This window comes from Centrocercus urophasianus, unplaced genomic scaffold, assembly GCF_019232065.1.
Source record: "Centrocercus urophasianus isolate 14NV4802_14NV808 unplaced genomic scaffold, USGS_Curo_1.0 seq_12, whole genome shotgun sequence".
Lineage (NCBI taxonomy): Eukaryota > Metazoa > Chordata > Aves > Galliformes > Phasianidae > Centrocercus > Centrocercus urophasianus.
The window spans coordinates 7,293,862-7,319,016 of NW_024884364.1; the positions used below are offsets into that span (position 1 = coordinate 7,293,862).

Genomic DNA, 25,155 nt, shown 5'->3' on the forward strand with positions numbered 1-25,155 from the left:
CTGGGGACTCTTGTCAGTTTTGATAAGTTTTATCCTGCAGCTGTGAGCAATGCTAATCAAACAGCACAATAAGGACTACTTTTCACTGGGCAGAAGCATGCTGGCTATGGGACTGTGTGTCTCTTTGCCACCCTGTGCCTCTGCCAAGGGGCCATGATGTAGGTAGGCTGCTCACCTTGCTTTGCCGCAGCAGAGAGGCAGCAGCATTCCTGTCTGCCCATGAAGGACATGCTGAGGGAGGTGGGCAGACTGTGAGTTCCACAGCATTAACATCTTGTTAGCTGTATCTCTGTGGTGCAACTAACTGTTAGGGTGAGGCCAGCACCACAGAGCCTCAGGTGTGAAGACCACCAGCATCACTCCTCAGCCTTTTGCTTTCTGGTGAGCAGGAGGATAGCAGCCATGGCTGAATTTCCTGAACAAGATGCTCGTTCCTCCTCAAGATGTGCATGAAGCAAAGGATGTGAAAGGCCTCATGCCAGTGTCTTCTGCAGCTCAGTGTTACCAATGCTCTGGATATCATGCACAGCTCCTGCTACTCTCTTTGCTGGCCTTGCCAAGTGCTAATAATCTTGTTTGCCTCTGCTTCATCTCCCACTCCCCCTTCCCTGAAGATTCTGCATCTCTTTGAAGGCTTCAGCTGCCTGCCAGTGTCCTGTGATCTGCCCCCAGCCCAGCTCACCTGGCTCTGCTGAACATCTGCCTTTCCTACAGGTTGGTTTCCCTAGCTGTTTTTCAGCACATAATGACATTAAATGTGACATCATATTGCAAATGGCTCCATTCTGGACTGGGAAGGAAAATATAAAAAAATCTGGGCAGATCTTGGGTGGATAGTGAGCTTTCCCATGATGAGGTGTGGGGCAGCATAGCCATTTTAGAGGCATAAGGTGCTGGCAGGGGCCTTGAAGGATATGCTGCATTGAGAGGTACTAGCAACACTGCTGCATACGTGAAATCCTATGATGATGAGGCAGTGATTCCTGGGGCAATAGGAGAAAGCAATGGGGAAAATCAAGTGATATACCTAAGAGGCATTAAGGAGTTATCTGTTAAGGAAGTGAGGAGACCAGCTGCCCAGCTGAAGTGCCTCTACAGCAGTGCATGCAGTTTGGGAAAAAAAAAACAACCAGGAGGCACTGGAAGCTACTGTGCTACTGGAAAACCATGATATAGTTGTCATCACCGAAATCTGGTGGGATTATTCTCATGACTGGAGTGTGACTATCAATGGCTACAAGCCGTTCAGGAAGGACAGATGAGGAAGGAGGGGAGGGGATGTTGCTATTGACATCACGAAGGGAACAGAGTGTGAAGAGCTGCTCCTGAAGAATACTCAAGACCAAGCTGAAAGCCTCTAGGTGACAGTTAGAGACCAAGTCAATGAGGGAAGCCTTGTGACCAGTGTCTACTATAGGACACCAGATTAGGCAGAGCCTGTTGATGAGGCCTTCTACCTCCAGGTACAGGAGGCATTGCAATTGCAAGCGCTCATACTGCTGTGGGACTTCAACCACCCAGACATCTGCTGGAAAAGTAGCACAGTGAGCTGTAGGCAACCCAGGAGGGTCCTGGTATGCATTGAAGATAGCTTCCTGACTCGAGTAACTCACCAGGGGGGATGCAAACACCAGCTCATCAGTGTAAATGAACTGATTGGTAACATCAGGATTGGAGGCTACCCAGGCTGTAGTGACCATGCTATGGTTGAGTTCACGCTCCAGAGAGATATGAGACAGGCAAAGAGTAAAATTAGCAAGCTAAATTTTAGGAAAGCTAAATTCCAGCTCTTCAGGGAGTTAGTCATCAGAACATCCTGGGAAAGTGTCCTCATGGGCAACGGTCTGGAACAGAGCTGGAAGATCAGAAAGGTGGCTTTCCTCAAGGCACAAAGCTCTCCATTCCCACTTGTAGGAAGTCGGGAAAGGAAAGCAAGAGACCAGCGTGGCTGAGCTGGGATCTGCTGGTCAAACTGAAGAGCAAAAAGAAAATGCACAGGCAGTGGAAACAGGGATAGGTACTGTGGAAGAGTATAAGGAAGCTGCTGGGCTGTGTAGGGATGGGGTCAGGAAAGTCAAGGCCCAGCTTGGACTGAACTTGACAAAGGATGCCAAGAAGAACAAGAAAGGCTTCTACAGATACCTCAACCAAACAAAGGAAATTCTCTGAATAAGAAAGTGGGCAGGCGAGGTAGGAAACCGGCATGGCTCAGCAAGGACCTGCTGAGAGAACTGAGGGCAAAGAAAGGGGTGTACAAGCTCTGGAAACAAGGCTGTGTCACCTGGGAAGAATACAGGAATGCCGTCCGGACTTGCAGATGTGGGATCAGGGAAGCCAAGGCGCAGGCAGAACTGAACTTGGCAAGGGACGTGAAAAACAATAAGAAAACCTTCTATAGGTACATTGGCCAGAAGAGACAGGCCAAAATGGGCGTACCTACTTTGTTAAATTTAAAAGGAGAACTGGCTTCAACAGATGAAGAGAAAGCTGAGGTGCTGAATGAGTTCTTCACCTCGGTCTTCACTGGTGGCCAGGATTCTAGTCTTTTTCACGTCCCTGAACCCTGCATCCCCAAACCTCTATGTGGGGACCAAGGAGGTAAATCCCTCCCCACTGTAAGGGCAGAGCAAGTCCGAGAGTGCCTCCTTAGACTGAATGAATTCAAGTCTATGGGGCCGGATGGCGTGCATCCCAGGGTCCTGAAGGAGCTGGCTGAGGTGGTTGCCGAGCCGCTCTCCATCATATTTGAGAAGTCGTGGCTGTCAGGTGAGGTCCCGGATGACTGGAGGAAGGGTCACGTCACTCCCATATACAAGAAGGGGAGCAGGGAGGACCCGGGGAACTACAGGCCGGTGAGTCTCACCTCCGTGCCTGGGAAGATCATGGAACAGATCCTCCTGGACAACATGCTCGATCACATAAAGAATGAGAATGTGATCCGAGACAGCCAGCACGGCTTCACCAAAGGAAGGTCATGCCTCACTAATCTTGTGGCCTTCTATGATGGAGTGACGGCATTGGTGGACGAAGGGAAGGCGACTGATGTCATTTACCTGGACCTGAGCAAGGCCTTTGACATGGTCCCCCACCACATCCTCATCTCCAAATTGGAGGGAAGTGGATTTGATGGGTGGACGACCCGATGGATAAGCAATTGGTTGAAAGGCCGCAGACAGAGGGTGGTGGTCAATGGCTCTATGTCCAGGTGGAGGCCGGTAACAAGTGGTGTCCCCCAAGGGTCTGTCTTGGGACCGGTGCTCTTTAACATCTTTATTAATGACATCGATGAGGGAATTGAGTGCACCCTCAGCAAGTTTGCTGACGACACCAAGCTGAGTGGTGCGGTTGATACGGTGGAAGGAAGGGATGCCATTCAGAGGGACCTCGACAGGCTGGAGGGCTGGGCTCGGGTGAACCTAATGAGGTTCAACACGGCAAAGTGCAAGGTTTTGCATTTGGGCCGGAAGAACCCCAGGCACCCGTACAGGCTGGGAGGAGTGGTCCTTGAGAGCAGCTCGGCAGAGAAGGACCTGGGGGTCCTGATGGACGAGAGACTGAACATGAGCCAGCAGTGTGCTCTGGCAGCTCGAAAGGCAAATGGGATCCTGGGCTCCATCAGGAGAGGGGTGGTCAGCAGGGACAGGGAGGTGATTGTCCCTCTCTACTCAGCTCTTGTGAGGCCCCATCTGGAGTACTGTGTCCAGGTGTGGAGCCCTCAGTACAAGAAAGACATTGAGATTTTGGAAAGGGTCCAGAGGAGGGCGACTAAGATGATCAGGGGGCTGGAGCACCTCCCCTATGAGGACAGGCTGAGGGAGTTGGGCTTGTTCAGCCTGGAGAAGAGAAGGCTGCGGGGTGACCTCATTGCAGCCTATCAATACCTGAAGGGAACCTACACCCACGAGGGGAGTAAACTCTTCAAAAGGGCTGACAACAGCAGGACTAGGGGAAATGGATCGAAGTTGAAGGAGGGAAGATTTAGGTTGGATGTTAGGGGGAAGTTCTATACAAGGAGAGTGGTTAGGCCCTGGAACGGGCTGCCCAGGGAGGTTGTGGATGCCCCGTCCTTGGATGTGTTTAAGGCCAGGTTGGATGGGGTCCTGGGCAACCTGATCTGAATGTGTGTGTTTGGTGGCCCTGCTAGGCAGGGGGGTTGGAACTACATGATCCTTGAGGTCCCTTCCAACCCGGGTGATTCTGTGATTCTGTGATTCTGTGAAATCCAGGAGGGCTTTCACCCGCAGTCAGTGACACAGGCAGGCTGGTAACAACAGACAAGAAAAAGGCCGAGGTACTTAACAACTTGTTTTGCCCTCTCTGCTAACTGCTAACAGCCTGCAAACATTTGGTTTGGTAGGAGGGCACTGGAGAAGCAGCGTCCTTCCCACTGTAAGTAATGATCCTGAACGTCCACAAGTCTGTGGGTCTCGATGAGATGCATCCCAGGGTCCTGAAGGAACTGGCTGATGCAGCCACCAAGCCGCTTTCAATGATACTTGAAAAGTGGTGGCAATCAGGTAAAGTTCCTGTCGACTGAAAAAGAGGTAACAGCACACCCATTTTGAATTCCTCTGTGCTGGGAAAGATCACGGAGCAGGTCCTCCTGGAAGCTACGCTAAGGCACAAAGAAGGCAGGGAAATGATATGGGAGAGCCAGCACGGCTTCACCAACGGCACATCCTGCTTGACCAACCAAAGTAAGCGGGGTTTCTGCAGTTTCCTGACCCGCAGCTGCTGCCAGCTCTCAGCAGAAAGGCCGGTGTACGTGAACGTTGCCGAGGCAACCACGGCCGCACCCCTGCCCTTACAGAAAGCCTCAGAGGGAGCCACGACGCGCCGCTGCCCACCAGGCACGGGGAGGAGCATGCGCGTCACGTGTGCCGCTCAAGCGCGCAGAAGCCATAAACCGCCCGTTCTCGTGTCTGCAGGGCGAGGTGGCGGGAGCGGCTCGGTGACTGTGGTAGTGTGTTAGGTTGGGTCTGTCCTACTCGAGTTGGGGGCTATTCCGGCGCTACCGAGGGCTATTTAACGTGGAGAAACCGTTTGCCACCCGTTTATGTGGCTACATAGTGAGGAGGCGTGTTGTCTCACCGTTCAACGAGTGATAAGTGCAGGGCACCTGCTAACGGGCTGGGAACGGGACAAGATGGAGCCAGCGCTGCCGGCAACGGGGAAGAACGGGTGAGTCACACCCCATTAACGCTACCCTAATGGTGCTAGTGAGTCTGCTGGTTTGCCGTGGCTGCAGCCTGGCGGAAGGCTGTTGCCAGGAAAAATGTGGAGACCCAGACAGGGGCCCTGCAAAAACACGCTGGTGCACGGGTCCGTGGCTGCATTGGGTGCCAGAGCCTGGCCCTTGCAGGGCAGCAGAGATAGCGCTTGTGTTAGATGTGGTCAGCTGAATGATTTATTTAGCCTAGTGGCTGACCTGAAAATGGAGGTGGAGAGGTTGAGGAGCATTAGGGATTTGAGAGAGAGGTAGATTGGTGGTGCCAGACCCTGCCAGCTCTGAGACCTAAGCATCCAGCTGAGGCTCCACATGAAGTATATCACCCCCTATCCCCCCCAAAAGCAGTTGTTGATAGACTGGGGGCAGGGGGCAATGGCAAAAGGTCCCTGCTTGGTGATGCAGGCACACCTGCCCTGCAAGTCCCTTACCTCCCCAGCTGCCCCTGCAGAATGGTGCTCTGCAGGGACAACTGGGCAGTACAGGGGGTGATGGTTCTTTCTGCTTGAAGGTATCACCAGACTACCCTTAGCATTAAAACCTCCTCAGTAAAGAAAAAAAAAAAAAAAGGCAGGTCGTTGTTGTTTCACTGCTGAAGGGAGCAGAAGGCCCAATATGCAGACCAGACCCACTACACAGGGAGGTCTGCTGCCTTCTTGGGGGCCCACATTGAAGATGTAAGGAAGAAAATTACTTCCTTAGTATAGCCCTCAGATTATTATCTCCTCTTGTTGTTTCAAGTAGGTGGTGATGAAATAGGAAGAACTTACCTAAGGACTATGAAGAAGGACTTGAGAGCCTTGGGGCGACTGGTCAAGGTTTGGGTGCACAAATTGTGTTCTCCTCTTTCCCTCCAGTTATAGGGAATGATACTGAACAAGATGGGCCAACAGATTGGATACTTGGATCTGAGCCTGGTGTGCCCAGCAGGGATTTAGGTTTTTTGACCTCAGCTCAATTTACATGAGACCAGGCCTGCTGGCAACCAATGGGAAATAGCTTATCCCACTGCTGGAAAGGGGTTGGCAGGGTTCATTAATAGAGTTTTAAACTAGGTATGAGGGGGACTGGAAGTGAAACTGGGGTCACTGGAAAGGAGCCTGAATGTAACATGCCAGCACTTGTGAGAGGAGGATGTGCTGGCAAGATCCCACAGTTCTGTGTCTTGGTGAAGGAAGAGGGTGACACCATTTTTCAGGAAGAATACAAGGGTTGGTGTGAGGCTGGTTACTATGGAAACACCTAAGTATGGTCTAGGGGGTATTAGGACTTTTTCCACCCAAAAGGTGACCCAGCTTAGATACACTTACATTAATGCATACAGCATGGGTAACAAACAGGAGGAGCTGGAGGTAATTCTGTGGTTGGAAAACTATGATGTGGTTGCCATCACAGAAACATAGTGGGATGACTCACAGCTGAAGTGCTGTGATTGATGGCTACCAACTTTTCAAAAGAGATGGGCAAGGCAGGAAAGGCAGTGTTTATGTTAATAAAAAATGTGAATGTCTGGAAATTAATGACGGTGATGATAGGGTTGGGAGCTTATGGATCAGAATCAAAGGGAAGGCCAATAAGACTGACATTGTTGTGGGAGTCTGCTACAGGCCACCCAACCAGAATGAACAGGTGGACAAGACACTTTATAGACAGTTGGATAGGGATAGCAAGACCTCACCCTTTGTTCTTGTGGGGGACTCAACTTCCCAGACATCTGAAAGGGAACAGTCCCAGAGGTTCCTAGAGTGTGTGGCAGATAACTTCCTGACACAGCTGGTGAAGGAGCCAACAGGGGAAGCAAACTCCTGGACTGCTGCTTCTTTACAGATAAGGTCTTGTGGGGGATGTAAAGGTTGGAGGCCATCTGGGGCAAAGGGATCATGAAAGGATAGATGTGGTGATGCTTGTTGAAGTATGGAGGGGTGTCAGCAGACCTGCTACCTTGGACTTCTGAAGGGCAGACTTTGGTCTCTCAGACCATGGTTGAGAGAGTTCCTTAGAAGGTAGTTTTGGGGGGCATGGCAGCTCAGGAAGGCTGGAAATACTTTATGGAAGTTATTTTAAAGGTGCAGGAGCTGAGCATCCTCAAGTCACAGAAGATGATCTGATGGGAAAGGAGACCAGCCTGGCTGAACAGAGACCTTTGGCTGGAACTCAGGAACAAAAGGAAAGTTTATGGTCTTTGGAAGAGAGGGCAAGCAGCTTACAAGGGCTACAAATATGCAATGAAGCTGTGCAGGCAGAAAATTAGGAAGGCCGAAGCCCAGCTAGAGATGAACTTGGCCACTAAGGTGAAAGACAACAATAAATATTTCTATAAATACATCAACGGTAAGAGGAGGGCTAGGGAGAATCTCCATCCCTTGTTGGATGCAGAGGGAAACATGGTGACAAAGGATAAGGCTGAGGTACTTAATGCCTTCTTTGCCTCGGTTTTTAATAGTAAGACTAGTTGTTCCCTGGTTGCACAGCTCCTTGTGCTGGAAGGTAGGGATGGGGAACAGAATGGGCCATACATAATCCATGATGAATTGGTTTTGGACTTGCTTTGAAAGCTGAACACTCACAAGTCCATGGGGCCAGATGGATTGCACCCAAGAGTGCTGATGGCATTGGCAGATATGACAGACAGTGGCTTGGCAACCATCCTTCAACAGTCCTGGCTAACCGGGGATGTCCTGGTGGACTAGAGACTGACAAATGTGATGCCCATCTTCGAAAAGGGCTGGAAAGATGATCCTGGTAGCTGCAGTCTTAGATTCACCTCAGTACCAGGGAAGGTTATGGAATAGATAATCTTGGGAACCATTGTGGATTAATTAAGGGTCAACCAGGGGATCAGGCCCTGTTGGCATGGGTTCATGAATGGTAGATCCTGCTTGATAAACTTGAGTTCATTCTATACAAGGTGATGTGCTTAGTGAATGAAAGTAAGGCTGTTGAAGTGGTCTACCTGGACTTCAGTAAAGCTTTTAACACTGTCCCCCACAACATCCCCATAGGGAAACTGGCTGCCCATGGTTTGGATGGGCATATGCTCTGCTGGGTGAAACACTGGCTGGATGGCCAGGGCCAAAGAGTTGTGGTCAATGAAGTTAAATCCTGTTGGTGGCCAGTCACAAGTGCTGTCCCCCAGGGCTCAGTACAGGGGCCACTCCTATTTAACACTTCATTAATGATCTTGATGAGGGGATTGAGTATAGCCTCACTAAGTATGCAGACAACACCAAGTTGGGAAGGAGCACTGATCTGCCAGAGGCACTACAGAGGGACCTGGATAGGCTGTATCGATGGGTAAAGGTAAACTGTGAGTTTCAATAGGGCCAAGTGTCAGGTCCTGCGTTTTGGTCACAGCAACCCTACAGGCCTGGGGAGGAGTGGCTGGAAAGCTGCCTGACAGAAAGATACCTTGGTGTACTGATGGACAGTTGGTTGAGTATGAACCAGCAGTGTGCCCAGTGGCCAAGAAGGCCAGTGGCATCCTGGCTTGTATCAGGAATTGTGTGGTGAGCAGGACTAGGGAAGTCATCCTGCTCCTGTACTCGGCCCCATGCCGAGTAATGTGTTCAGTTTTGGGCACCTCAGTACAGAAGGGTCACTGAGATGCTGGAGCAGGTCCGAAGAAGGGCAACCAAGGCTTGTGAAGAGCTTGGAGAATATGCCCTATGAGGAGCCACTAAAGGAACTGGGGCTGTTTTAGTCTGGGGAAAAGGAGGCTGAGGGGAGACCTTACTGTTCTCTTCCAATACCTGAAAGGGGATTGCAGTGAGAGCGGAGTTGGTCTCTTCTCACTGATGACAGGACGAGGGGAAATGGCCTCAAGTTGTGCCAGGGCAAGCTTAGGTTGGATATCGGGGAAAAATTTCTTTACAAAAAGAGTTGTTAAGCACTTGTTGAGTTGTACTAGGCTCCTATTACTGAGTTGTAATAGGCTCCCCAGGGAGGTGGTTGAGTCACCATCCCTGGATGTGTTTAAGACTGTTTGGATGTGGAGCTCAGGGACACGATTTAGTGGTGGGTTGTTAGGGTAGTGTGGTCGAACTTGATGATCTTTGATCTTCGCCAACCTGATCAATTCTGATTCCATGATCTTAGTGACCTTTTATGATGGAGTCACTGCATCAGCGGACAAGGGAAGAGCTATTGATGTAATCTATCTGGACTTCAGTAAGGCTTTTGACATAGTACCCCACAACAACCTTCTCTCCAAATTTGAAATGTGGACTGTTCAATGGATGAAGAACTGGCTGCAGGATCAAGTTCAGTGTGTGGTGGCTGAGATGAAGATCAGTAATGAGTGTTGTTCCGCAGGGGTCAGTGCTGGAGCTGATACTCTTTAATATCTTCATCAGTGACATTGACAGTGGGGTTGAGTGTGCCCTTAGCAAATTTGCTGATGACACCAAGCTCTGGGGTGCAGTTGATGCACCAGGGGGATGGGATGCCACCCCATGGGACTCAGGCTTGAGCAGTGGGACCAGGTGAACCACATGAAGTTTAACAAATCAAAATGCATGGTCTTGTGCTTGGGTCAAGGCAACTCCCACTACCAACACAAGCTAGGGGATGAATGGATTGAGTGCATCTCTGCTGAGAAAGAGCTGGGAGATACTGATGGGTGGCAGCTGGACATGAGCCAGCAATGTGCCCTTGCAGCCAGAATGCCAGCCATATTCTGGGCTGCATCAAAAGAAGAGTGGCCAGCAGGAGGAGAAAGGTGATCCTGCTCCTCTGCTGTGTGCTGCTGAGGCCTCACCTGGTAAACTGTGTCCAGATATGGAGTCCTCAGTACAGGAGAGACATAGACCTGGAGCATGTCCAGAGGAGGACCACAAAAATGATCCAAGGGATGGAACACCTCCCTGATGAGGACAGGCTGAGAGAACTAGGGCTGTTCAGCCTGGAGAAGAGAATGCTCCGAAGTGACCCAATAATGGCCTTTCAGTATCTAAAGAGGAACTACAGGAAAGAAGGGGGACAGACTCTTTAGCAGAGTCTGTGGTGACAGAATGAGGGAAAATGGTTTCAAGCTTAAAGAGGGTTGGGTTAGGTTAGATATAGGGAAAAGGTCTTTTGCAGTGAGGGTAGTGAGATACTGGAACAGCTGCCCACAGGTGTGGTTGATACCCTGTCCCTGGAGACTTTTAAGGTGAGCTTGAATCAGGCCCTGGGCAACCTGATCTAGCTGTGCATGTCTGTGTTCATTGCAGGGGAGCTGGACTAGATAACACTGAGAGGACCCTTCCTCCTCTAAGGGTTCGATGGTTCTGTGAGAAGGTGTGTCAGAAGCACAACAGGGCATTGCACTGTGTTGCACATACAATTCCCAGTTTAATTACATAGTAGGAATGACAGATGTAGAAATAGCCAGGCAGTTCATGGTCACCTCACTGTGATGCAGGAAAGGCAATGCCTTTCCTATTCAGCATGCTCCGGGGGAGGACAAGGCATATTCTGACAGAAGCCATTCACACTAACACCATTTGAGGAGAAGCATTTTGCTGCAGGAACAAGGTAACCACTTTTATGCCAGTACTGACCTGGCCAGTTCAGCTTCTCCAGCGCATTTAACTTCATTCTTTTTTTGTTTGGAAATTCTTGTCATGCCAACAGCTCGTGCTTAAGGATGGTGATGTGCTTGAACGTTTGTAGTAGTGAGAAGGAGCTCATGCCAGAAGTGCATTAGCAGAACAGAGATTAAGTATGTAGTGAATTGTGTAGATCATGACAGGATATTGTAAATAAGGCTGTGGAACAGGCCTGCACTGTCATGTATTTTGTATGTCCCCTCTATCACAGAGGAAGCTTCTTTGAAATTACTGAGATAAAGACTTAAACATTTTATTAGAACAGGCCCTTTGCCTGCCAGCGCAGGTTATGAATCAAAAATCAGAGTTCAGGGACTTAAAAATACAGCATAAAACCCACAAAAAACAGCTACACAATGCTTAAAAGCACTGCTGAAACAAGTCTGGAACCAATTTTTCTATGAAAATGTTCTTCTATAAAAGTTCCATGATCTGAAAGCCATCTGGGCCTCAGAGGTTTAGAAATAAATGGAACATCCTGCTGGAACACTTTCAGGCTGCAACAGCTCTCCTGCAGGCCTGCAGAGCCATGGAACAGCAGACTTAGAAACTGTCAGACAAGGGCTTGGTACAACCTGTCATGGTCAGTGTCATAGCAATCTACAGGATGGGGAGGGTTGAATGTCCAGGAGCAGGAATGTCATACCTGGAGGAACGGAGAAAACCTTTTTTTGGTAGACCAAATTTGATTTTTTTTTTTTTTTTTTTCTTTAATACATTTTAAGGCATACCTTTGAAACTGCTAAGGAGTCTGCAATATTAAAATAGCTCTGGAATGAGTAAGTTACTGAGCAGAATACTGATGAAGTGGTCAGAGAGGCACAGAACTTAACGCTTAGCATATGGGCCTGCTGATTATTCTCATCAGAAATAGAAGAACACAGGTTTTTCTTCATCAAGGGGAAAGTTACACTAGAAGTTGCTAGTTTAATGTTTTTGTAACACACCACCTCTTCTGTACTCTGCTCTGTTCTTCTGTATTCGTTTTGTATTCTGCCATCTGGGAATGGAAGGCAGTCAAGAATGTTGTTGCAGAGTTTTCTGTGCTGTGTAAAGTTAATTAAGAACAGGGAATTTTCTACTCTTTATTCATTTCAATTTTTGCTTCTCCGTGGAAGGTGGGGAAGAAAACTGCATGTTCAGGCAAGAATTCTGTTTTTGAAATAAATTACTTCTCTGCTTGTAAATAAAATAAAAAACTTTCTAATTTGGCATTAGAAATGTTGCTTAATTTTTACAATTTGAGTTAGAAGTGCTGACAGAATGACAGCGTGTAAATATAACACATCGGGGTTGTTGCAGAATTAGTGCTGATCAGTACTGTGCTAGATAAAGAGCAGATGTAGGTGACCAAATGCAGTTTTGCCCAATATGAAGTTGTTTAGGCTTTGCAGCTCTAGCACACACATGCACACACACAAAGCAGAGAATCACAATGAAAAAATTCATGAGCATCACTGGAGAATTAACAGGAACAGATCAACATGGAATGAGTGGATGGTGAGGAGAAAGAGCGGAAGTGTTTTAAGACTGGCATGTTATTGGCACTTAGATTGGTCACAAAGATCCCAACACGCAGCTCGTCAGCACGCTCAGGGTGGTGAACAAAGGAAATGAGTACAGCCTAAGTCACAGAGGTGGGACAGGATGAGGAGACTGATCAGAGCTCACTCCTAAAGGGCACAGAAGGACACTTCTAAACTTGGTGATGGAGCAGCCAACTCAAGAACAACACAGGTAAGAGGACAAGAACAACGTAGCTAACATACCTTGTCATCCAGGGTGTTGCAGAACATTTCTGACAGATCTCCTCCATACAGGCACTGTGGTGCCCGAATGCTGGGCACTCATGGATCTTGCTTATTTTGAGTGTGTGCCTAGGGATGTGCATGCAGTGAGGAAATTTTAATAGCCACTGTTCCCTCCTATAAAATTTCCCAATGACACATGCAGCATTGTGCAAACTGGCACTGCAGAAACAAGCACTGCAGCATCCCAACATTACTGTCATTTCCTGCTTTGATCTTGAAAGAGGCATAATGCATTTTTGTACTTTGGTGAAACAGTGAAGAGCATAAAACTGCAGATTAATACTTAATTGCTTTAAAATCAGCAACTACAATATTTTTCTAAACTTCAAAGGAGGGGTTTCAACGTTTTCAGGCCTATTATGGCTCCTTCTGAAGCAAGCAGTGAGACCTCTGCTCAGTGACAGTATCCTAATCCCAGATGGTTCGTTGTTCTCTGTCAGGCTGCTAGTTCATGTTCCCAGGAGATACCACCTTGAGTGCTGCACTCAAGCTCCCCTGTTCCTCAAGGTGTGATGGAGATGATGTACCAGTGAAATAAAAAAAAAAAAAAAAAAAATTTATTGTTGCTTCGAAATATAAAATGAACAAATCCATAATTACAAAGTCAGAGGCATAAAAGAGCTGAATAAAAGGAATGTGACATAACAAAGCAAAATCTTAAAATAGGAAACAACCAGAATCTTGTCTGAATGCCTTTTCTTGTGATACACCCCTTCCACAGCTCCACCTCAAACTGGCACTAATAGAGCCTGCTATAAGTCTAGTGCTAGGACAGCTGGAAAGATCATTTATACTCCAGTAAAGGACTGAAATTTTAATCCATAGAGATGTAAAGGATACAGAGTAAAAAGGGCTGAAGTGGAGAGCCCAGAGAACATTCTGCACTGCAGAATAACAGAAGTATGGGTATGGTGTCTTTGTGCCACTAAATACAGCACACTTCCAACCATTTCTTTTTGGGGACATGGATGCTGGCAGTGTTCACAAGGAGCATGTGTGCTAGGCTGAGGCAGGATCTCACAAGGAGCTGCATGAAGGGACAACCTCATCACAGGCATTTTTGGGGAAGAGGGGCAAAAGACCCAAACAGCTGCTGAGCTTCAACTCAGAGTTCTCACACATGGAAAGCCACCAACGAATAACTGAAAACAAAGCTGTCCATATTGGTTTTATGAGCTGTTCAGACTATTCTATAACCTGAGAATGCACCAAGCCAATTAACTTCAAGGGATGTTTAAGTAAAATCTTCCTTCCCTGCCTGGAAGTGAGATCTTAAAACATCCCTTTACAGTCCCTCCAGGAAGGGAGGCATTTTAGTACCTAACAGATGATTCTGCTAGCAGTGAAGTTTCAGCATTCCCACTGGGTAAGGACGTAAGCTGTGACCTCCTCTATTTTCTCTGAACTCACTCGTCTATCTTTGCATTTTCTGGGCCTTGCAGTGCCTGACTGAAGATGAGCTTTTTCAGCTGATCCAATCTGTCATCTCTTAAAGCATCTCGGATGGCGCTGAAGAAGCTGAAGTAGTGCTGAAAGTTGTGCATCATGAGCAGGACACCAGCCAGAAGCTCATTGCTCACAAGGAGGTGATGGAGGTATGCGCGAGTGTGCCTCTGACAACAGTAACAGGTGCATCCTTCCAGCAAAGGACGAAAATCATCATAGTATCTAAGGAGGGAGACACATTTGGTTACATCAGAAGTCAGAGGACTCACTCAGGTAACAAAGACTATCTAGTTACTCTATGGCCTCTACATGGACCTGAGCCCTGAGGGCTGGAATCTGCTGCATCTAAGCCCGACACAAAGGACTTAAGAGCATTCAGGAACTCACTATGGAGCCAAGAAGCCACACAATTAAGTCAGAAGATAATTCTGACTGCATCACCACTAACAGTAGCAAGAAGGCTTATCTGCACCTTCCCTCACAGAAAAGCTGCAGCTCAAGACTCACCTTGTCAGCTATCAGTCTGCAGAGAAGGAAGCTACCAGAAACAAAGATTCACAGAATAGTATTCCCTGCTACTGTGAGATGCACTATGCTCACAAAGTGGGCAGAGAATGGAACAAATCAACACAATTGATTAATAAGCTGTAAAAAAACAAAACAAAACAAAACAACAACAAAAAAACAGTTGAAAAATAGTGTTTCATAGCTGAGAATTTGCTCTTCAGTGTTATTCTGGTCTCTGTATCTGTTGTAGTTTCCATGGAAATAAATAGGAGGCATTACTTCTGGAGTGACCTGTGTACCTTCTGAAAATGACTCAAGTTAATTAGATGCAGAAGAACAAAATGATCCTCAGACAGCTTTTGTCACACTAGTTTTCCAGCTGGAACATTGCTGTGGCCACAATATTTCTGCTGGATAAGCAATCTGAAAATCTCTGGCTTTAGATCAGAGAAATGATAGCACTTTCAGCTATCTTTCATACACTGCTCTGTACATCAAGCTAAAATGACTACCTGACACTTAATTCAATGTCTAGGTCTACTTTACTTCTTCCAGTGGTTTTGCATTTTATGAAGTTTCCCATCCAGCTACTGACAACATGAAAATATAGAGGACAAAAACCATAGTATTTCCTGGTACAGTTGCAGGCTCCTTCCTCACTAATATAAATACCTTTTCTCCTTCAGAAATATCTCAAATGGTGTCATTTCTGGGTCAGCTTTGACAACCTCCTCCTCGTCTTCTTCGGTACCATTTTTCTCCAGGTCCTGGGCCCCATTTTGTTTTAAAGCTGCTATGAAACAAAAAGACAACAGCTTTTTATCAACAGTCAGCAAGAGCACAGGGAAGGTTGTAATATCCTGCAGTATTTCTGCCACTCTCTTCCCAAAAGAAAAAACTCTTGCCACAAGTTTCCACTTCCTTCCTATGGTAAGCAAGCATTTTTCTTTAATTATCATAGGTTAGTTAACAAAAATAGAATTTCAGATTATTAGAACAGCAAGAGACGAGTGAAAACTCATCTATCAGATTTAATGAAGAGTTAGAGCTGAAATAACAGCACAAGTTTGTGCTGCTCTGCTGAACTGAATTCTTAATAAAATGTTTCCAGTCTGAACGGCATGCTGACTAGAATGCAGTCACCTGAACAAATTGATTTTATTGGGATTTTGTTGGAATAAACAGGCTACTGATCTGCATTCAATCATTCTACTTTTCATTCTGTCACCCAACTCAAAGATTTAGATTTTTTTTTTCTTAAACAATTGAAACAAAAGAAGCCGATAGCACTGACGCAGGAGATGTAGATTCCATATGTGTATGTTCACAGTCTACCTTAAAAATAAAAAAACACCCCATAATTTTGTAGGTTGGCATTTTTGTTGTCGAGCAGGAGATGTTTCTGGAAACATCAGTAATATTATTTTTTGCACAATCCACATCTAGTGAGTGTTGCATAGGAACAGAACAAAGAGGTTATTCCTACCCGTAATTTCTTTTGGTTTAGTAATAAGATGAGATGAGGCAAACAACAACAAACAAAGAGAATGGTTTAAAAAAAAAAAAACAACTGACAGCAAACAGAAGGAAACAAGATGTTCCTTCTGTTCTATTTATCTGGTTTTGAATTATCCAGGCATGAAAAGAAACCAAGTTCCACCTAGGAAGAAAAATGTAAAACGTTTTTTTTTCTTTTTTCCATATTAAAAACATTTATGGAGTCCAAAACAAGACGACTGCTTGAAGAATGTTTAACAGCTGCTTTAATGGTTGCTATGCTTGCTCCTCTCTCACAGCCCAATGAGGTAATGCACTATGAACATCTTGGTCCTGTTCTCATATGAATACACAAACTGAAAGCTACCCAGAGAAACAGCATCCCTAACTTTGGTCAGCTATAAAGGAAAAGGACTTCAAAATAAACTTTAAAAACAAACAAACACATACTCAGTTAAATGTAGAAATCGAGTATCATAGTAGAACTCCATATAAATTTGCCCAGCCTGCACCTCTAGCATTAACAGAAACATTTGTAAATGGTGTCAAACAGAGGACAGATACACAGTTCAGTCTACAGAAACAACTGTGTTCAGTGTTAGAGAAATCATTATGCACATTTTGCATAACCAGACATTCAAATCTTTGGCTTAAATCAAGGACAAAAGAACCCTCAAACACAGATTCTTCCAAAGCATGAATTACGCTTGCCACACTACCAGCTGATACGGACACGTCCTACCTGCTGCTTTGGGATCTGAATGGTAATCATAGCCAAACACCAAGGCACAGCCTCGCTCCGTCACCTGGAAGGGAAAGAAGCTCTCAAAGATGTCCACTCCCCTTTCAATGCACTCAAGCACCTCATCTGGTTTGCCCACACCGTGGATGATTCTGTAAGAGATGCGTAAGAAGATAAACCTGAGAATATCCCAAGCAGAAGCAAACAGATACCTCAAGGAAAAGAGGCATGTGGAACACACACAGGTTAACCCTGGAACTGCTAAACACAAGTCAAGTCCATACAACAGTCTATCACTCCAAGCCCTGCACAGCTCTATTTCCACACCCCTAACCAATCCGGTACACAAGAGGCTTTTCCTCCTTTGCCATTCGGAAGACAGCACAAACACTCATTTACCAAGAAAAATCTCATTCCGCTCACGTTTGAAGTGAATAAAATACATTTATAAAATTCACCTAACAGCTATGTTTTAGAACAGATATTTTCCTTAGTCATATTTCTGCCCTACATAGCTACCAGGTACCAGATACACTGACCTCTTCACTCGGTAATCGCTCAGGAAACAATTTGAAAGGACTTGGCCTAGACCAGCAGAAACAGCAGATGTTTCTAGCAGTATACAGTTCTCTAGCATCTGAAGAACTGCCTGGAGCAAAATGCACTAAGGAGAAACATAACTGGAAATAGAAAGAAGTTCCTTGCTTTTTTCTTCCTTCCTCTCCACACTCTTCCTAGTCAAGCCTACCTGTTCACCCTCTCTGATACCCTTTATTCTATAAATGTCTCTGATTCACCCAAACAAATGACTTTGTCAAAAAACTGGGCAGTAACATCCACTGGGATACAGTATGAGACAGGAACAGCCCAGCTGGATTGCCATCAGTGGTAATAGGAATCCTGCTGTTAGCCAAATTTAGCTGGCAGCTTCCTTGAGGGCTGGTGAAGCAGAGGAGAACAGAGTGGTTCCTGCTCTCCTGCAGGTGCATGGCTGGGCTGAAGGCAGTAAAAGCTAATGTAGGGCAGTGATCTAAACAGATAATTAGAAAAATACACAGGGGCTGATAAACGAAGTCACAAGGTGCCATTTTTAGTCACTTTTTTAAGTACCTGAATTAAATTGATGAGCAAAGAATATGGATGGGGAACGATTTACTGCGGAGCGTCTTCTGCTTCAGGCTCTTATGAAAGGGAGAAACTAATGTTCAATAGTTAAAGCAGTAGTTCTGCATGTGTGATCAACACCCTTGCTAGAACTTAACTTTGCACAGACAAGAACAAAAGTTTGTTCTTGCAAGGGTTCCACCCCTACTAGAAAAAAAGAATAAGAGATTTCTACAACCTTAGGTTCCTGAAAAGACCCTAAAGATCACATTCATGACATCATTTCACTAACACAAAAAGCAATTCCTTCTCAGGTGAGGGTGAGAGTGTTTGGCTTCTGGAGAATTTCACATTAGAGTGGAAGACAGTTGTAAAACAGCTTCTCCAGCCAGAACGGCAAGGGTGAAAGCAGGACTGTCTGACACTCACTCAAGATACTTACAAGACCCCAAAGGCAAACCAGCTTTCTTCTTACTTAGGGGTCACAAACACTTGTCTTACTCAGACAAGCAAACTATTTGAGGTTACCTGAGCAGATTGGACTTAATGCTCTCAGTGGATCTTTTTAAGTAGTTAAACCAGACAAGATGGCAACAACACAGCAAGGCTTCTAATTGTCAAAGAAATTCAAACCCTGGACACCCCTTAGCATGAACAAGCTGCAGCATGACAGCACTTTCACATTTTCCTTTCTTTTGAACACCACCTGTTCAAACTAATGCTCAGATAGCAGAGGACAGCACAGCTACAGCAAAACTAAGGGGCCCCTGTCATTCCCTTCAGGAAATGATGAAAGAAGCCCCCATACAAGAGCAGCAGCAAGAGAGGAACGACTCAAACTCATACAAAAGTTAGCAAACTCAACACCGTTCTAAGAAATTCCTCCACATTTGAACCACTAGTAAGTATTAGCACATCTTTTCTGGAAGCCTTTAGTTACTTTTAGTGATTGGGAAAAGTCAAGAATGATGAAACTACTGTGTAGACTCTGACATGGATCAATCAGATGGGCATAACCAACAACACAGAATATACTACAGTTCCCACACTATGCCAATCCAGAGAATGCAGTCAATCCAGAGAATGCAGTTTCTCTTGTCCAGGCTGATTGAGCTCTGGTAATTTACAGGCTCAGCACCTTAGGTACTAGGTCAGAGCCCGCTGGTCATGTAAGCTCTTACTGATTCTGTCAGCACCCCTCTCTACTCTTCTCCAGCTTAGCCTGTATAGAACTGCAAACCTGACCTTTCTTCTTAGAAGAAGTCCCTGTAGAATGAGTTGATCATTTTTGTTCTAGCTGAACCTACAGTAAAACATGGCTTCAGAGGCCAAATGCAAACAAGTTCAGACAATAGCCTAGACATATCCCATCTATAATTTTCCCTCAAGAAAGCAAAGAAGCCCTGAACTCAAATTTGACTACTCTCTAAATGTGGGGAATGCTCATATCTAGAACATGAACACAGCTTGGTGTCAGTTTCAACTAAAAACTGAAACAACAGTTGAAGCCTGCAGCCTGACCGTGGCCTGGCGCACACACAGCACTGTGCAAGACAGTGACTTTCTCACAGTGATATTGCACAGCAGCCTTGTAAAAAGATGGGTGAACTTCTTGGGATGTCACCCATATAACTTACCTTGGCTTATCCTCTGGCAGCTCTGCTGTCACAGAAGAAATCAGGTTCAATTTGGTCTCCTTGGCCATGGCATGTCCCTGGAAGCCATCTAACAGAAAGCCACCCACGGGTCTCTTGGCAGTCTCCCTGGCTGATCTGAGCCTCTCTTCCAAGACATCTCCACCTTCAATTGTCCCAAACATTACACTTCCTTGTAGTTCCTGGCTCAGAAGAAAGCAACAAGCCTTAGAGAGTTCTGCCAAAGACATGCAGGATCTCACAGCACAGACTACAGATGCTTGCTACCTAAACCATGCATTCACAGGAACTTGGAAGAGCCACAGTGATTCATCCTATGTAAGATAAACCCTCAAACGATACTGTGAAGTCCAACTGGGAGGTAGAAAGGAATTAGGAGAGAAAAGATTCTGCTTCCAGCCTCAGCACTAATTCACTGAGAATTTCAGAGCCATTCTTTCCACCTCCCCACAGAAAGTAATAACAACAGATGATCTTTGTACACAGCTTTTTGGAGGTGTCCCCTCAGCACTCCATGTCAGTCCAGAATACAAAGCATGTTAAACCATCTTGGCTGCCAGACAGCAGAGCTCACATTCTGTTGCCCTTCAGGAGATGACAGTATTGGTTCCTGCAGCCACTTTCCTTTGTAATGCACACCTGAGTAATTTGTTCCCTTTCACCAAAAGGGAAGGAAGTTTTAAACCATCTGGAGAAAATAAACAATAGAACTGGCAAATTCTGGCAAGTCCTCCTTCACCTGGAATTGAACAGATTTCGGGGAAAAAAAAGACTTGTCTCAATCTGAATGAGAAGATCCTACTTTGCCAGAGTACACAGCATGAAGGAAAGTGAAAAGAAATGCACTACAGTCCAAAAGCAGAATAATAGAAAAAATAGAATTCTCTCAAACTAGTAGAAATTGTTGTTTTGTAGCTGGAGACAAGTTATTAAGAGAAGAGAAAGGCAGAAGGAAATCCCACAGTGCGACCGATCTTACTTCCTCCAGGACTTTCACCTGCACATCCTCTGATATAGATGTGTGACAAGATCTCCTACTAAATCACAGCCTGGAACTGGCACACAGTGAAGCATAGGCCAAAAAGCAGCTGCAATGCTACAGTCTTGACATCTTTGGGACCTTACCGGTGCCTTTTCCAGCAGCTGAAGGCATGCATCCAGGAAGGAAAGCGATCTGTCCACAGACTTCTTGGCCCTTTTTCCAGTAACTTCTCCAGAAATAGTGTCTCCATCAGCAATGCACTGGAACCAGTCAGGCTGGATAGCCCGCTGTATGTCCATGAACTTGGAAGCTGTCATTTCCATGCGTCCTGAGCTGCCCCATAGGGACACTGTCTGTCAAGAAAAGAATAGGACTGAAAGACCACGCAAAGGTTAACAGATCTCAAGTGTCAAAGGAGAGAAGTCTGGTGAAACACCAGATACTGGAAAGACACTGAAGAGATAAGTTCTACAGCAGCATGGCTCAGATATTCAGTTCTCCTTGATACAATGAGTGAATGAGAAACGACCAAGTTGGGATTTCTTGGATACTCTTTCATGAAACCATCAAACACATGTAGCACAGCACCTCCTCAAGGTGTTTGGAAGTCTCTGAGATGGAACAGCTGGCCTTATCACTCAAATTAGTGGCAGAATGGAAAAAAAAAATAAATGAAAAGAATTATAGATTTAGGTAATTCCTTTCCTGCACAAGGAGAGGACTCAGGCTGGTTCCTAACAGCAAAGAATATGCAGTGCAAAAAACTACATGGTGAAGCTTATCCTGCCATTCATGATAAGTTGTCATATCCAAGCAGGATCCAGAACTGACCAGATCTAAGCAAGTACCAGGAATTGCCCCTCCAGGCCAGTGCCACAGCAACCAGTATGTACCATATGTACTGAGTGGGAAATTGATACATCTCTAGGATGGAACTGGCAAAGGCTCACAAGGCTCCTGGGTTACTGACATCTCTTCCTGCAGAAATACTATGTTCTTTCCTTTTGTGGTTTTGTATCAGACTATAACTACAAAGACAGGGTTGCAGGTTTACTGCAATCAGTGCAGTGGCATCACTGCAAGCCTGTTCAGCACATAAGCCAAAATGCATGATTTTTCCTTTACTGCCATACTAACCACAACAGCACAAGATTCCAGAGATCTCTGTCCTATCTGAATCATCACTTAACTGCTCCGGAAAGAGACTTCCAGTAAGAAAATATCCAGATTTATTTAGTTGGAGCTATGAGCATGCAAGCGTCGCTTTTCTTACTACAGAGAGTTCTTCTTCTATATAGTGCATGAACATCATCTTGTTGCTTTCCAGACACATCCACACAAATGTGGGGACAGACTGGCAGCTCTTGTTTGGTAACTTTTAAGTGGATTCTTTCAAGACTTTACAGTTACTGTACCTTGTTGGTGTTGTAGCCAGAAGGACAGGGAGCAGCTGGATCTTGAAGGGAGCAGTACAGCACTGTATCTGGCATACCTGGGAGCAAAGCAACAGAGAAGAGCTTCATGAACCAAAACAAGGCTAATGTAAAGGGATGGTCTATGAATTTGCAAAATGGAATATGTTTTCCTCCCACAAACAATCTCACAATCCTCCTCTGCAGTTCTTCTACAGGACAGATAAAGAAAAATATTGCTCAATTGATCTCTCAGTACCAAAGAAGGTAGCCAGACTTCTTCCTCAGCTTTACCAGCTGCAGGGAACAGAGCACAGTACTGGGATGAAACAGGAAACAACAGCCATTGTTTCTGCAAGCTGCACAGCCCCTTAGATTTTTTTATTATTATTATTTCTTCTTGATGAACACACCCACTACTAAAATTTGCCAGACACAGTAGCTAACTCACTTGACAACTTGACAGGTACACTGGGAGACATCTGACAATCTAAACAGAATAACAGCCTCAAGCCTAATATTGTAAAGGAAAGACAACATACTGTGGGAGATCAACTACAGAAATGAGAGCCTCATCTCTGCTAGACCAGAGGTTTCTAATGTCATACATAAAGCTTGTATGTCTTAATGCCACAGTTTTCTCTTCGCAGACAGGCACTGAAATTGGTAAAGTCTCCAAGAAGTTTCAGATAGAAGGGACTTACGACTGTTCTTGATGGAATAAGCAGTCCCAAGACAATTATCAAAAGCTGCATGTAAATCTCCTTTGGAAATCCAAGCCAAAGCTCTGCTATGTAATGAAATAAATGTCCAAAATCTTGAAGTATTTTTTTTTTTTTTTTAAAGAAAAACAAACTCTGTCCAATAGATTTCTATCTTAACAACTGTCAATGTTACTGAAATTAAATAGACATTCAACCACTTCAACAGGATTTACCATATAGCCATTATAGCCCTAGATACCTGGACAAATCATCCCAGTAAGCCTGATGGTAGCTGATCACCCTACCATTCTTTGAGCTACCTTCCCAGATAGAAATACTGACTTTGAATGTTCATTCAAGATGCCAACTCTGCTTTCACAGCATTCTCAGGTTCCTATACCACCTGAGTCCAAAAACAGTGATCTTGGTGATGCACTGCATGTGGGCAGTCCTTTACCAGTCCCTAATGACTGACAGGGAAAAAAACCTACAACTGCTGCACACACAGAAACCATGGTCTGTGCTCACTCTTAGCACCAAGCTAAAGGTTTCATTCATGAACTGCTCCAGTAATAGAGGGACTGATAAAAACTACAGAGGCTCAGTGCAGTAACGGAGGACTGCAGCAACACTTACTTCATATTCCAGCTTACTTGGATGTATTCCTAAAAGCGACCATTCAGCATGAAAAAATGGAAGGCGAATGGATCAGTGCAAGTACAATCTGACAAACTAAAAGGAATAAAGAACAGGAGGAAAACTGATCTCCAGCTGCTCATTTAGTTTCTCAGAGCTCCTGCAAATCCAACACGGCCCCTTCCCTCAGAACAAGATCAGTTTAGAGGCAGAAGCATTCACTCGATGAGACTGATTTGATGTAGGGTGTTTTTTCCATTCCTCATAATGGATGAATGAATGGATAAAATTTTCTTCTTTAATTAATCTTCATGCCGGATTAAAACTTTCTGTTGGGCTTAAATGAAACCAACTGCATTATGATAACCAAAAAATGGCAGCGCTTATTAGAAGATGGATACTCTCAGAGAATCATTTAGACAGCTGCAGGAGAAGGTTGTTTTCAAGGCAATGTTCTCCTCACATGACTAGTTAGAAATTGCACTTAGCAAGATCCTTTTGTAGCCCCCCCACTGACAGTGGCTACTGTAACTTCTCTCTCAGTTTTAGTCGCAAATTTTGACTTGGGCTCATTCTTGCCAGTGTTGAAAATTCTACGGCAAAGATTAGGGGAGAAAAAAGTAAAGCAGAACTATATATTCTCATGCTCTGTTTGATGGATTTCTGGCCCTACTGTTGACAACAAAATATTTCAAGTCCTCCTTAGATTCACTCTGACTGAGAGAATGCATAAATGTAGAAAGCCTGCACCTAGGTGTTTGCATCTCAAGACACACCAGCTCGATCCACCTCCCTCCAGACACGCATCGTCCCTCATTAGGTCTGAGTCTGTACATGCGGCTTGTAAGCACACAAGGTCAGAATTCACGTGAAAGCTTCATTTTAATTCTGTGCAGAACTAGGAGCCTGGCAAGCCGCCATAAAGCAAGTGAACCCCCGAATATTTACACGCCGCTGTTTACTGAACTTTCCCTCTCTGCAGTTTCTAACTGGTTATCTGTTCCATCTATTTTTCGTCACCCAGGTAACTAGTGATATGATGGGAGAACGGCCTCCAGTTGCACCAGAACTGGTTCAGGCTGGATATGAGGAAACTTTTCAGGAGTGGTGAGGCGGTGGCACAGGCTGCCCAGGGAGGTGGTGGAGTGACCATCCCTGGAGGTGTTCAAGAGCCGTGAGGATGTGGCACTGAGAGATGTTTTAGTGGGCACGGTGGAGACAGGCTGACGGCTGGAGTAAGTGATCTTAGTGGTCTTCTCCAAACTTAATGATTCCAGGATTCTAAAGGTCAGCTATGGGGCATTTCCCCTCGCCTTCTGCTGACAGCAGTTTGTCACACTGGACATGCTTGTGTCATACTGCTGCCTTCTCACACATACTCGTGATCGTTTCTGCTCCTCGTCCACACAGACTCCAAGCTCCCGGCAGCTATAAGCAGTAAACATCCGCACTTTACCTATAAACTTCGCCGCTCCCTCCTTGTACTCCTCCAGGACGTCGTGCAACTCGGCCCTGCAGCCAGACACAGAGACGCATTAGGCACGCGGGGCGCTGTGGCAGAGGCAGGCGCGGAGCCGCGCGTCCCGCCGCCGTTACTCACATGGTGGGCAGCGTGAGCTGTGCCACGGCAGGCACGCCGCCGACCTCGCGCAGCGTGTCGCGGGTGAGGTGCGGCGCCGTGCCGGTCCGCGTGTACAGCAGGCAGCCGGGCAGCGCCAAGGCGGCCGCCCCGCTCCGGCCCAGCCCCGCCAGCGTGCCCAGCCGCCCGCCCGCCGCCCCGCACAGCTTCACCCGCATCCCGAAAGCCGCAGCCGGCGGAGGAAGGAAGACGAGAGCCTCGCCGC

At 46.0% G+C, this 25,155-nt stretch overlaps 1 protein-coding gene across 1 annotated transcript; it reads right to left on the reverse strand.

Moving 5' to 3' along the window:
• Nucleotides 1–11,662: 11,662 nt before the first annotated feature.
• Nucleotides 11,663–25,108, reverse strand: QTRT2 (queuine tRNA-ribosyltransferase accessory subunit 2). The gene is made up of 8 exons (XM_042810743.1): nt 24,912–25,108; nt 24,768–24,823; nt 21,975–22,051; nt 20,703–20,912; nt 19,560–19,759; nt 16,819–16,970; nt 15,252–15,372; nt 11,663–14,294 (listed from the first exon to the last, which is right to left on the reverse strand). The coding sequence occupies exons 1-8, from the start codon at nt 25,106–25,108 to the stop codon at nt 14,033–14,035; spliced, it is 1,275 nt and encodes a 424-aa protein (XP_042666677.1). The 3' UTR covers nt 11,663–14,032.
• Between the last annotated feature and the right edge of the window lie 47 nt (nt 25,109–25,155).

Excerpts from the sequence above, each read along its gene's own strand:
- QTRT2 (XM_042810743.1), bottom strand. The coding sequence starts at position 25,108 with ATGCGGGTGAAGCTGTGCGGGGCGGCGGGCGGGCGGCTGGGCACGCTG. Across the intron at positions 20,913-21,974 it reads CTGGCTACAACACCAACAAG|ACAGTGTCCCTATGGGGCAG; the intron begins GTACAGTAACTG and ends TTTTCTTGACAG. Across the intron at positions 16,971-19,559 it reads CTGCCAGAGGATAAGCCAAG|AATCATCCACGGTGTGGGCA; the intron begins GTAAGTTATATG and ends CATCTCTTACAG.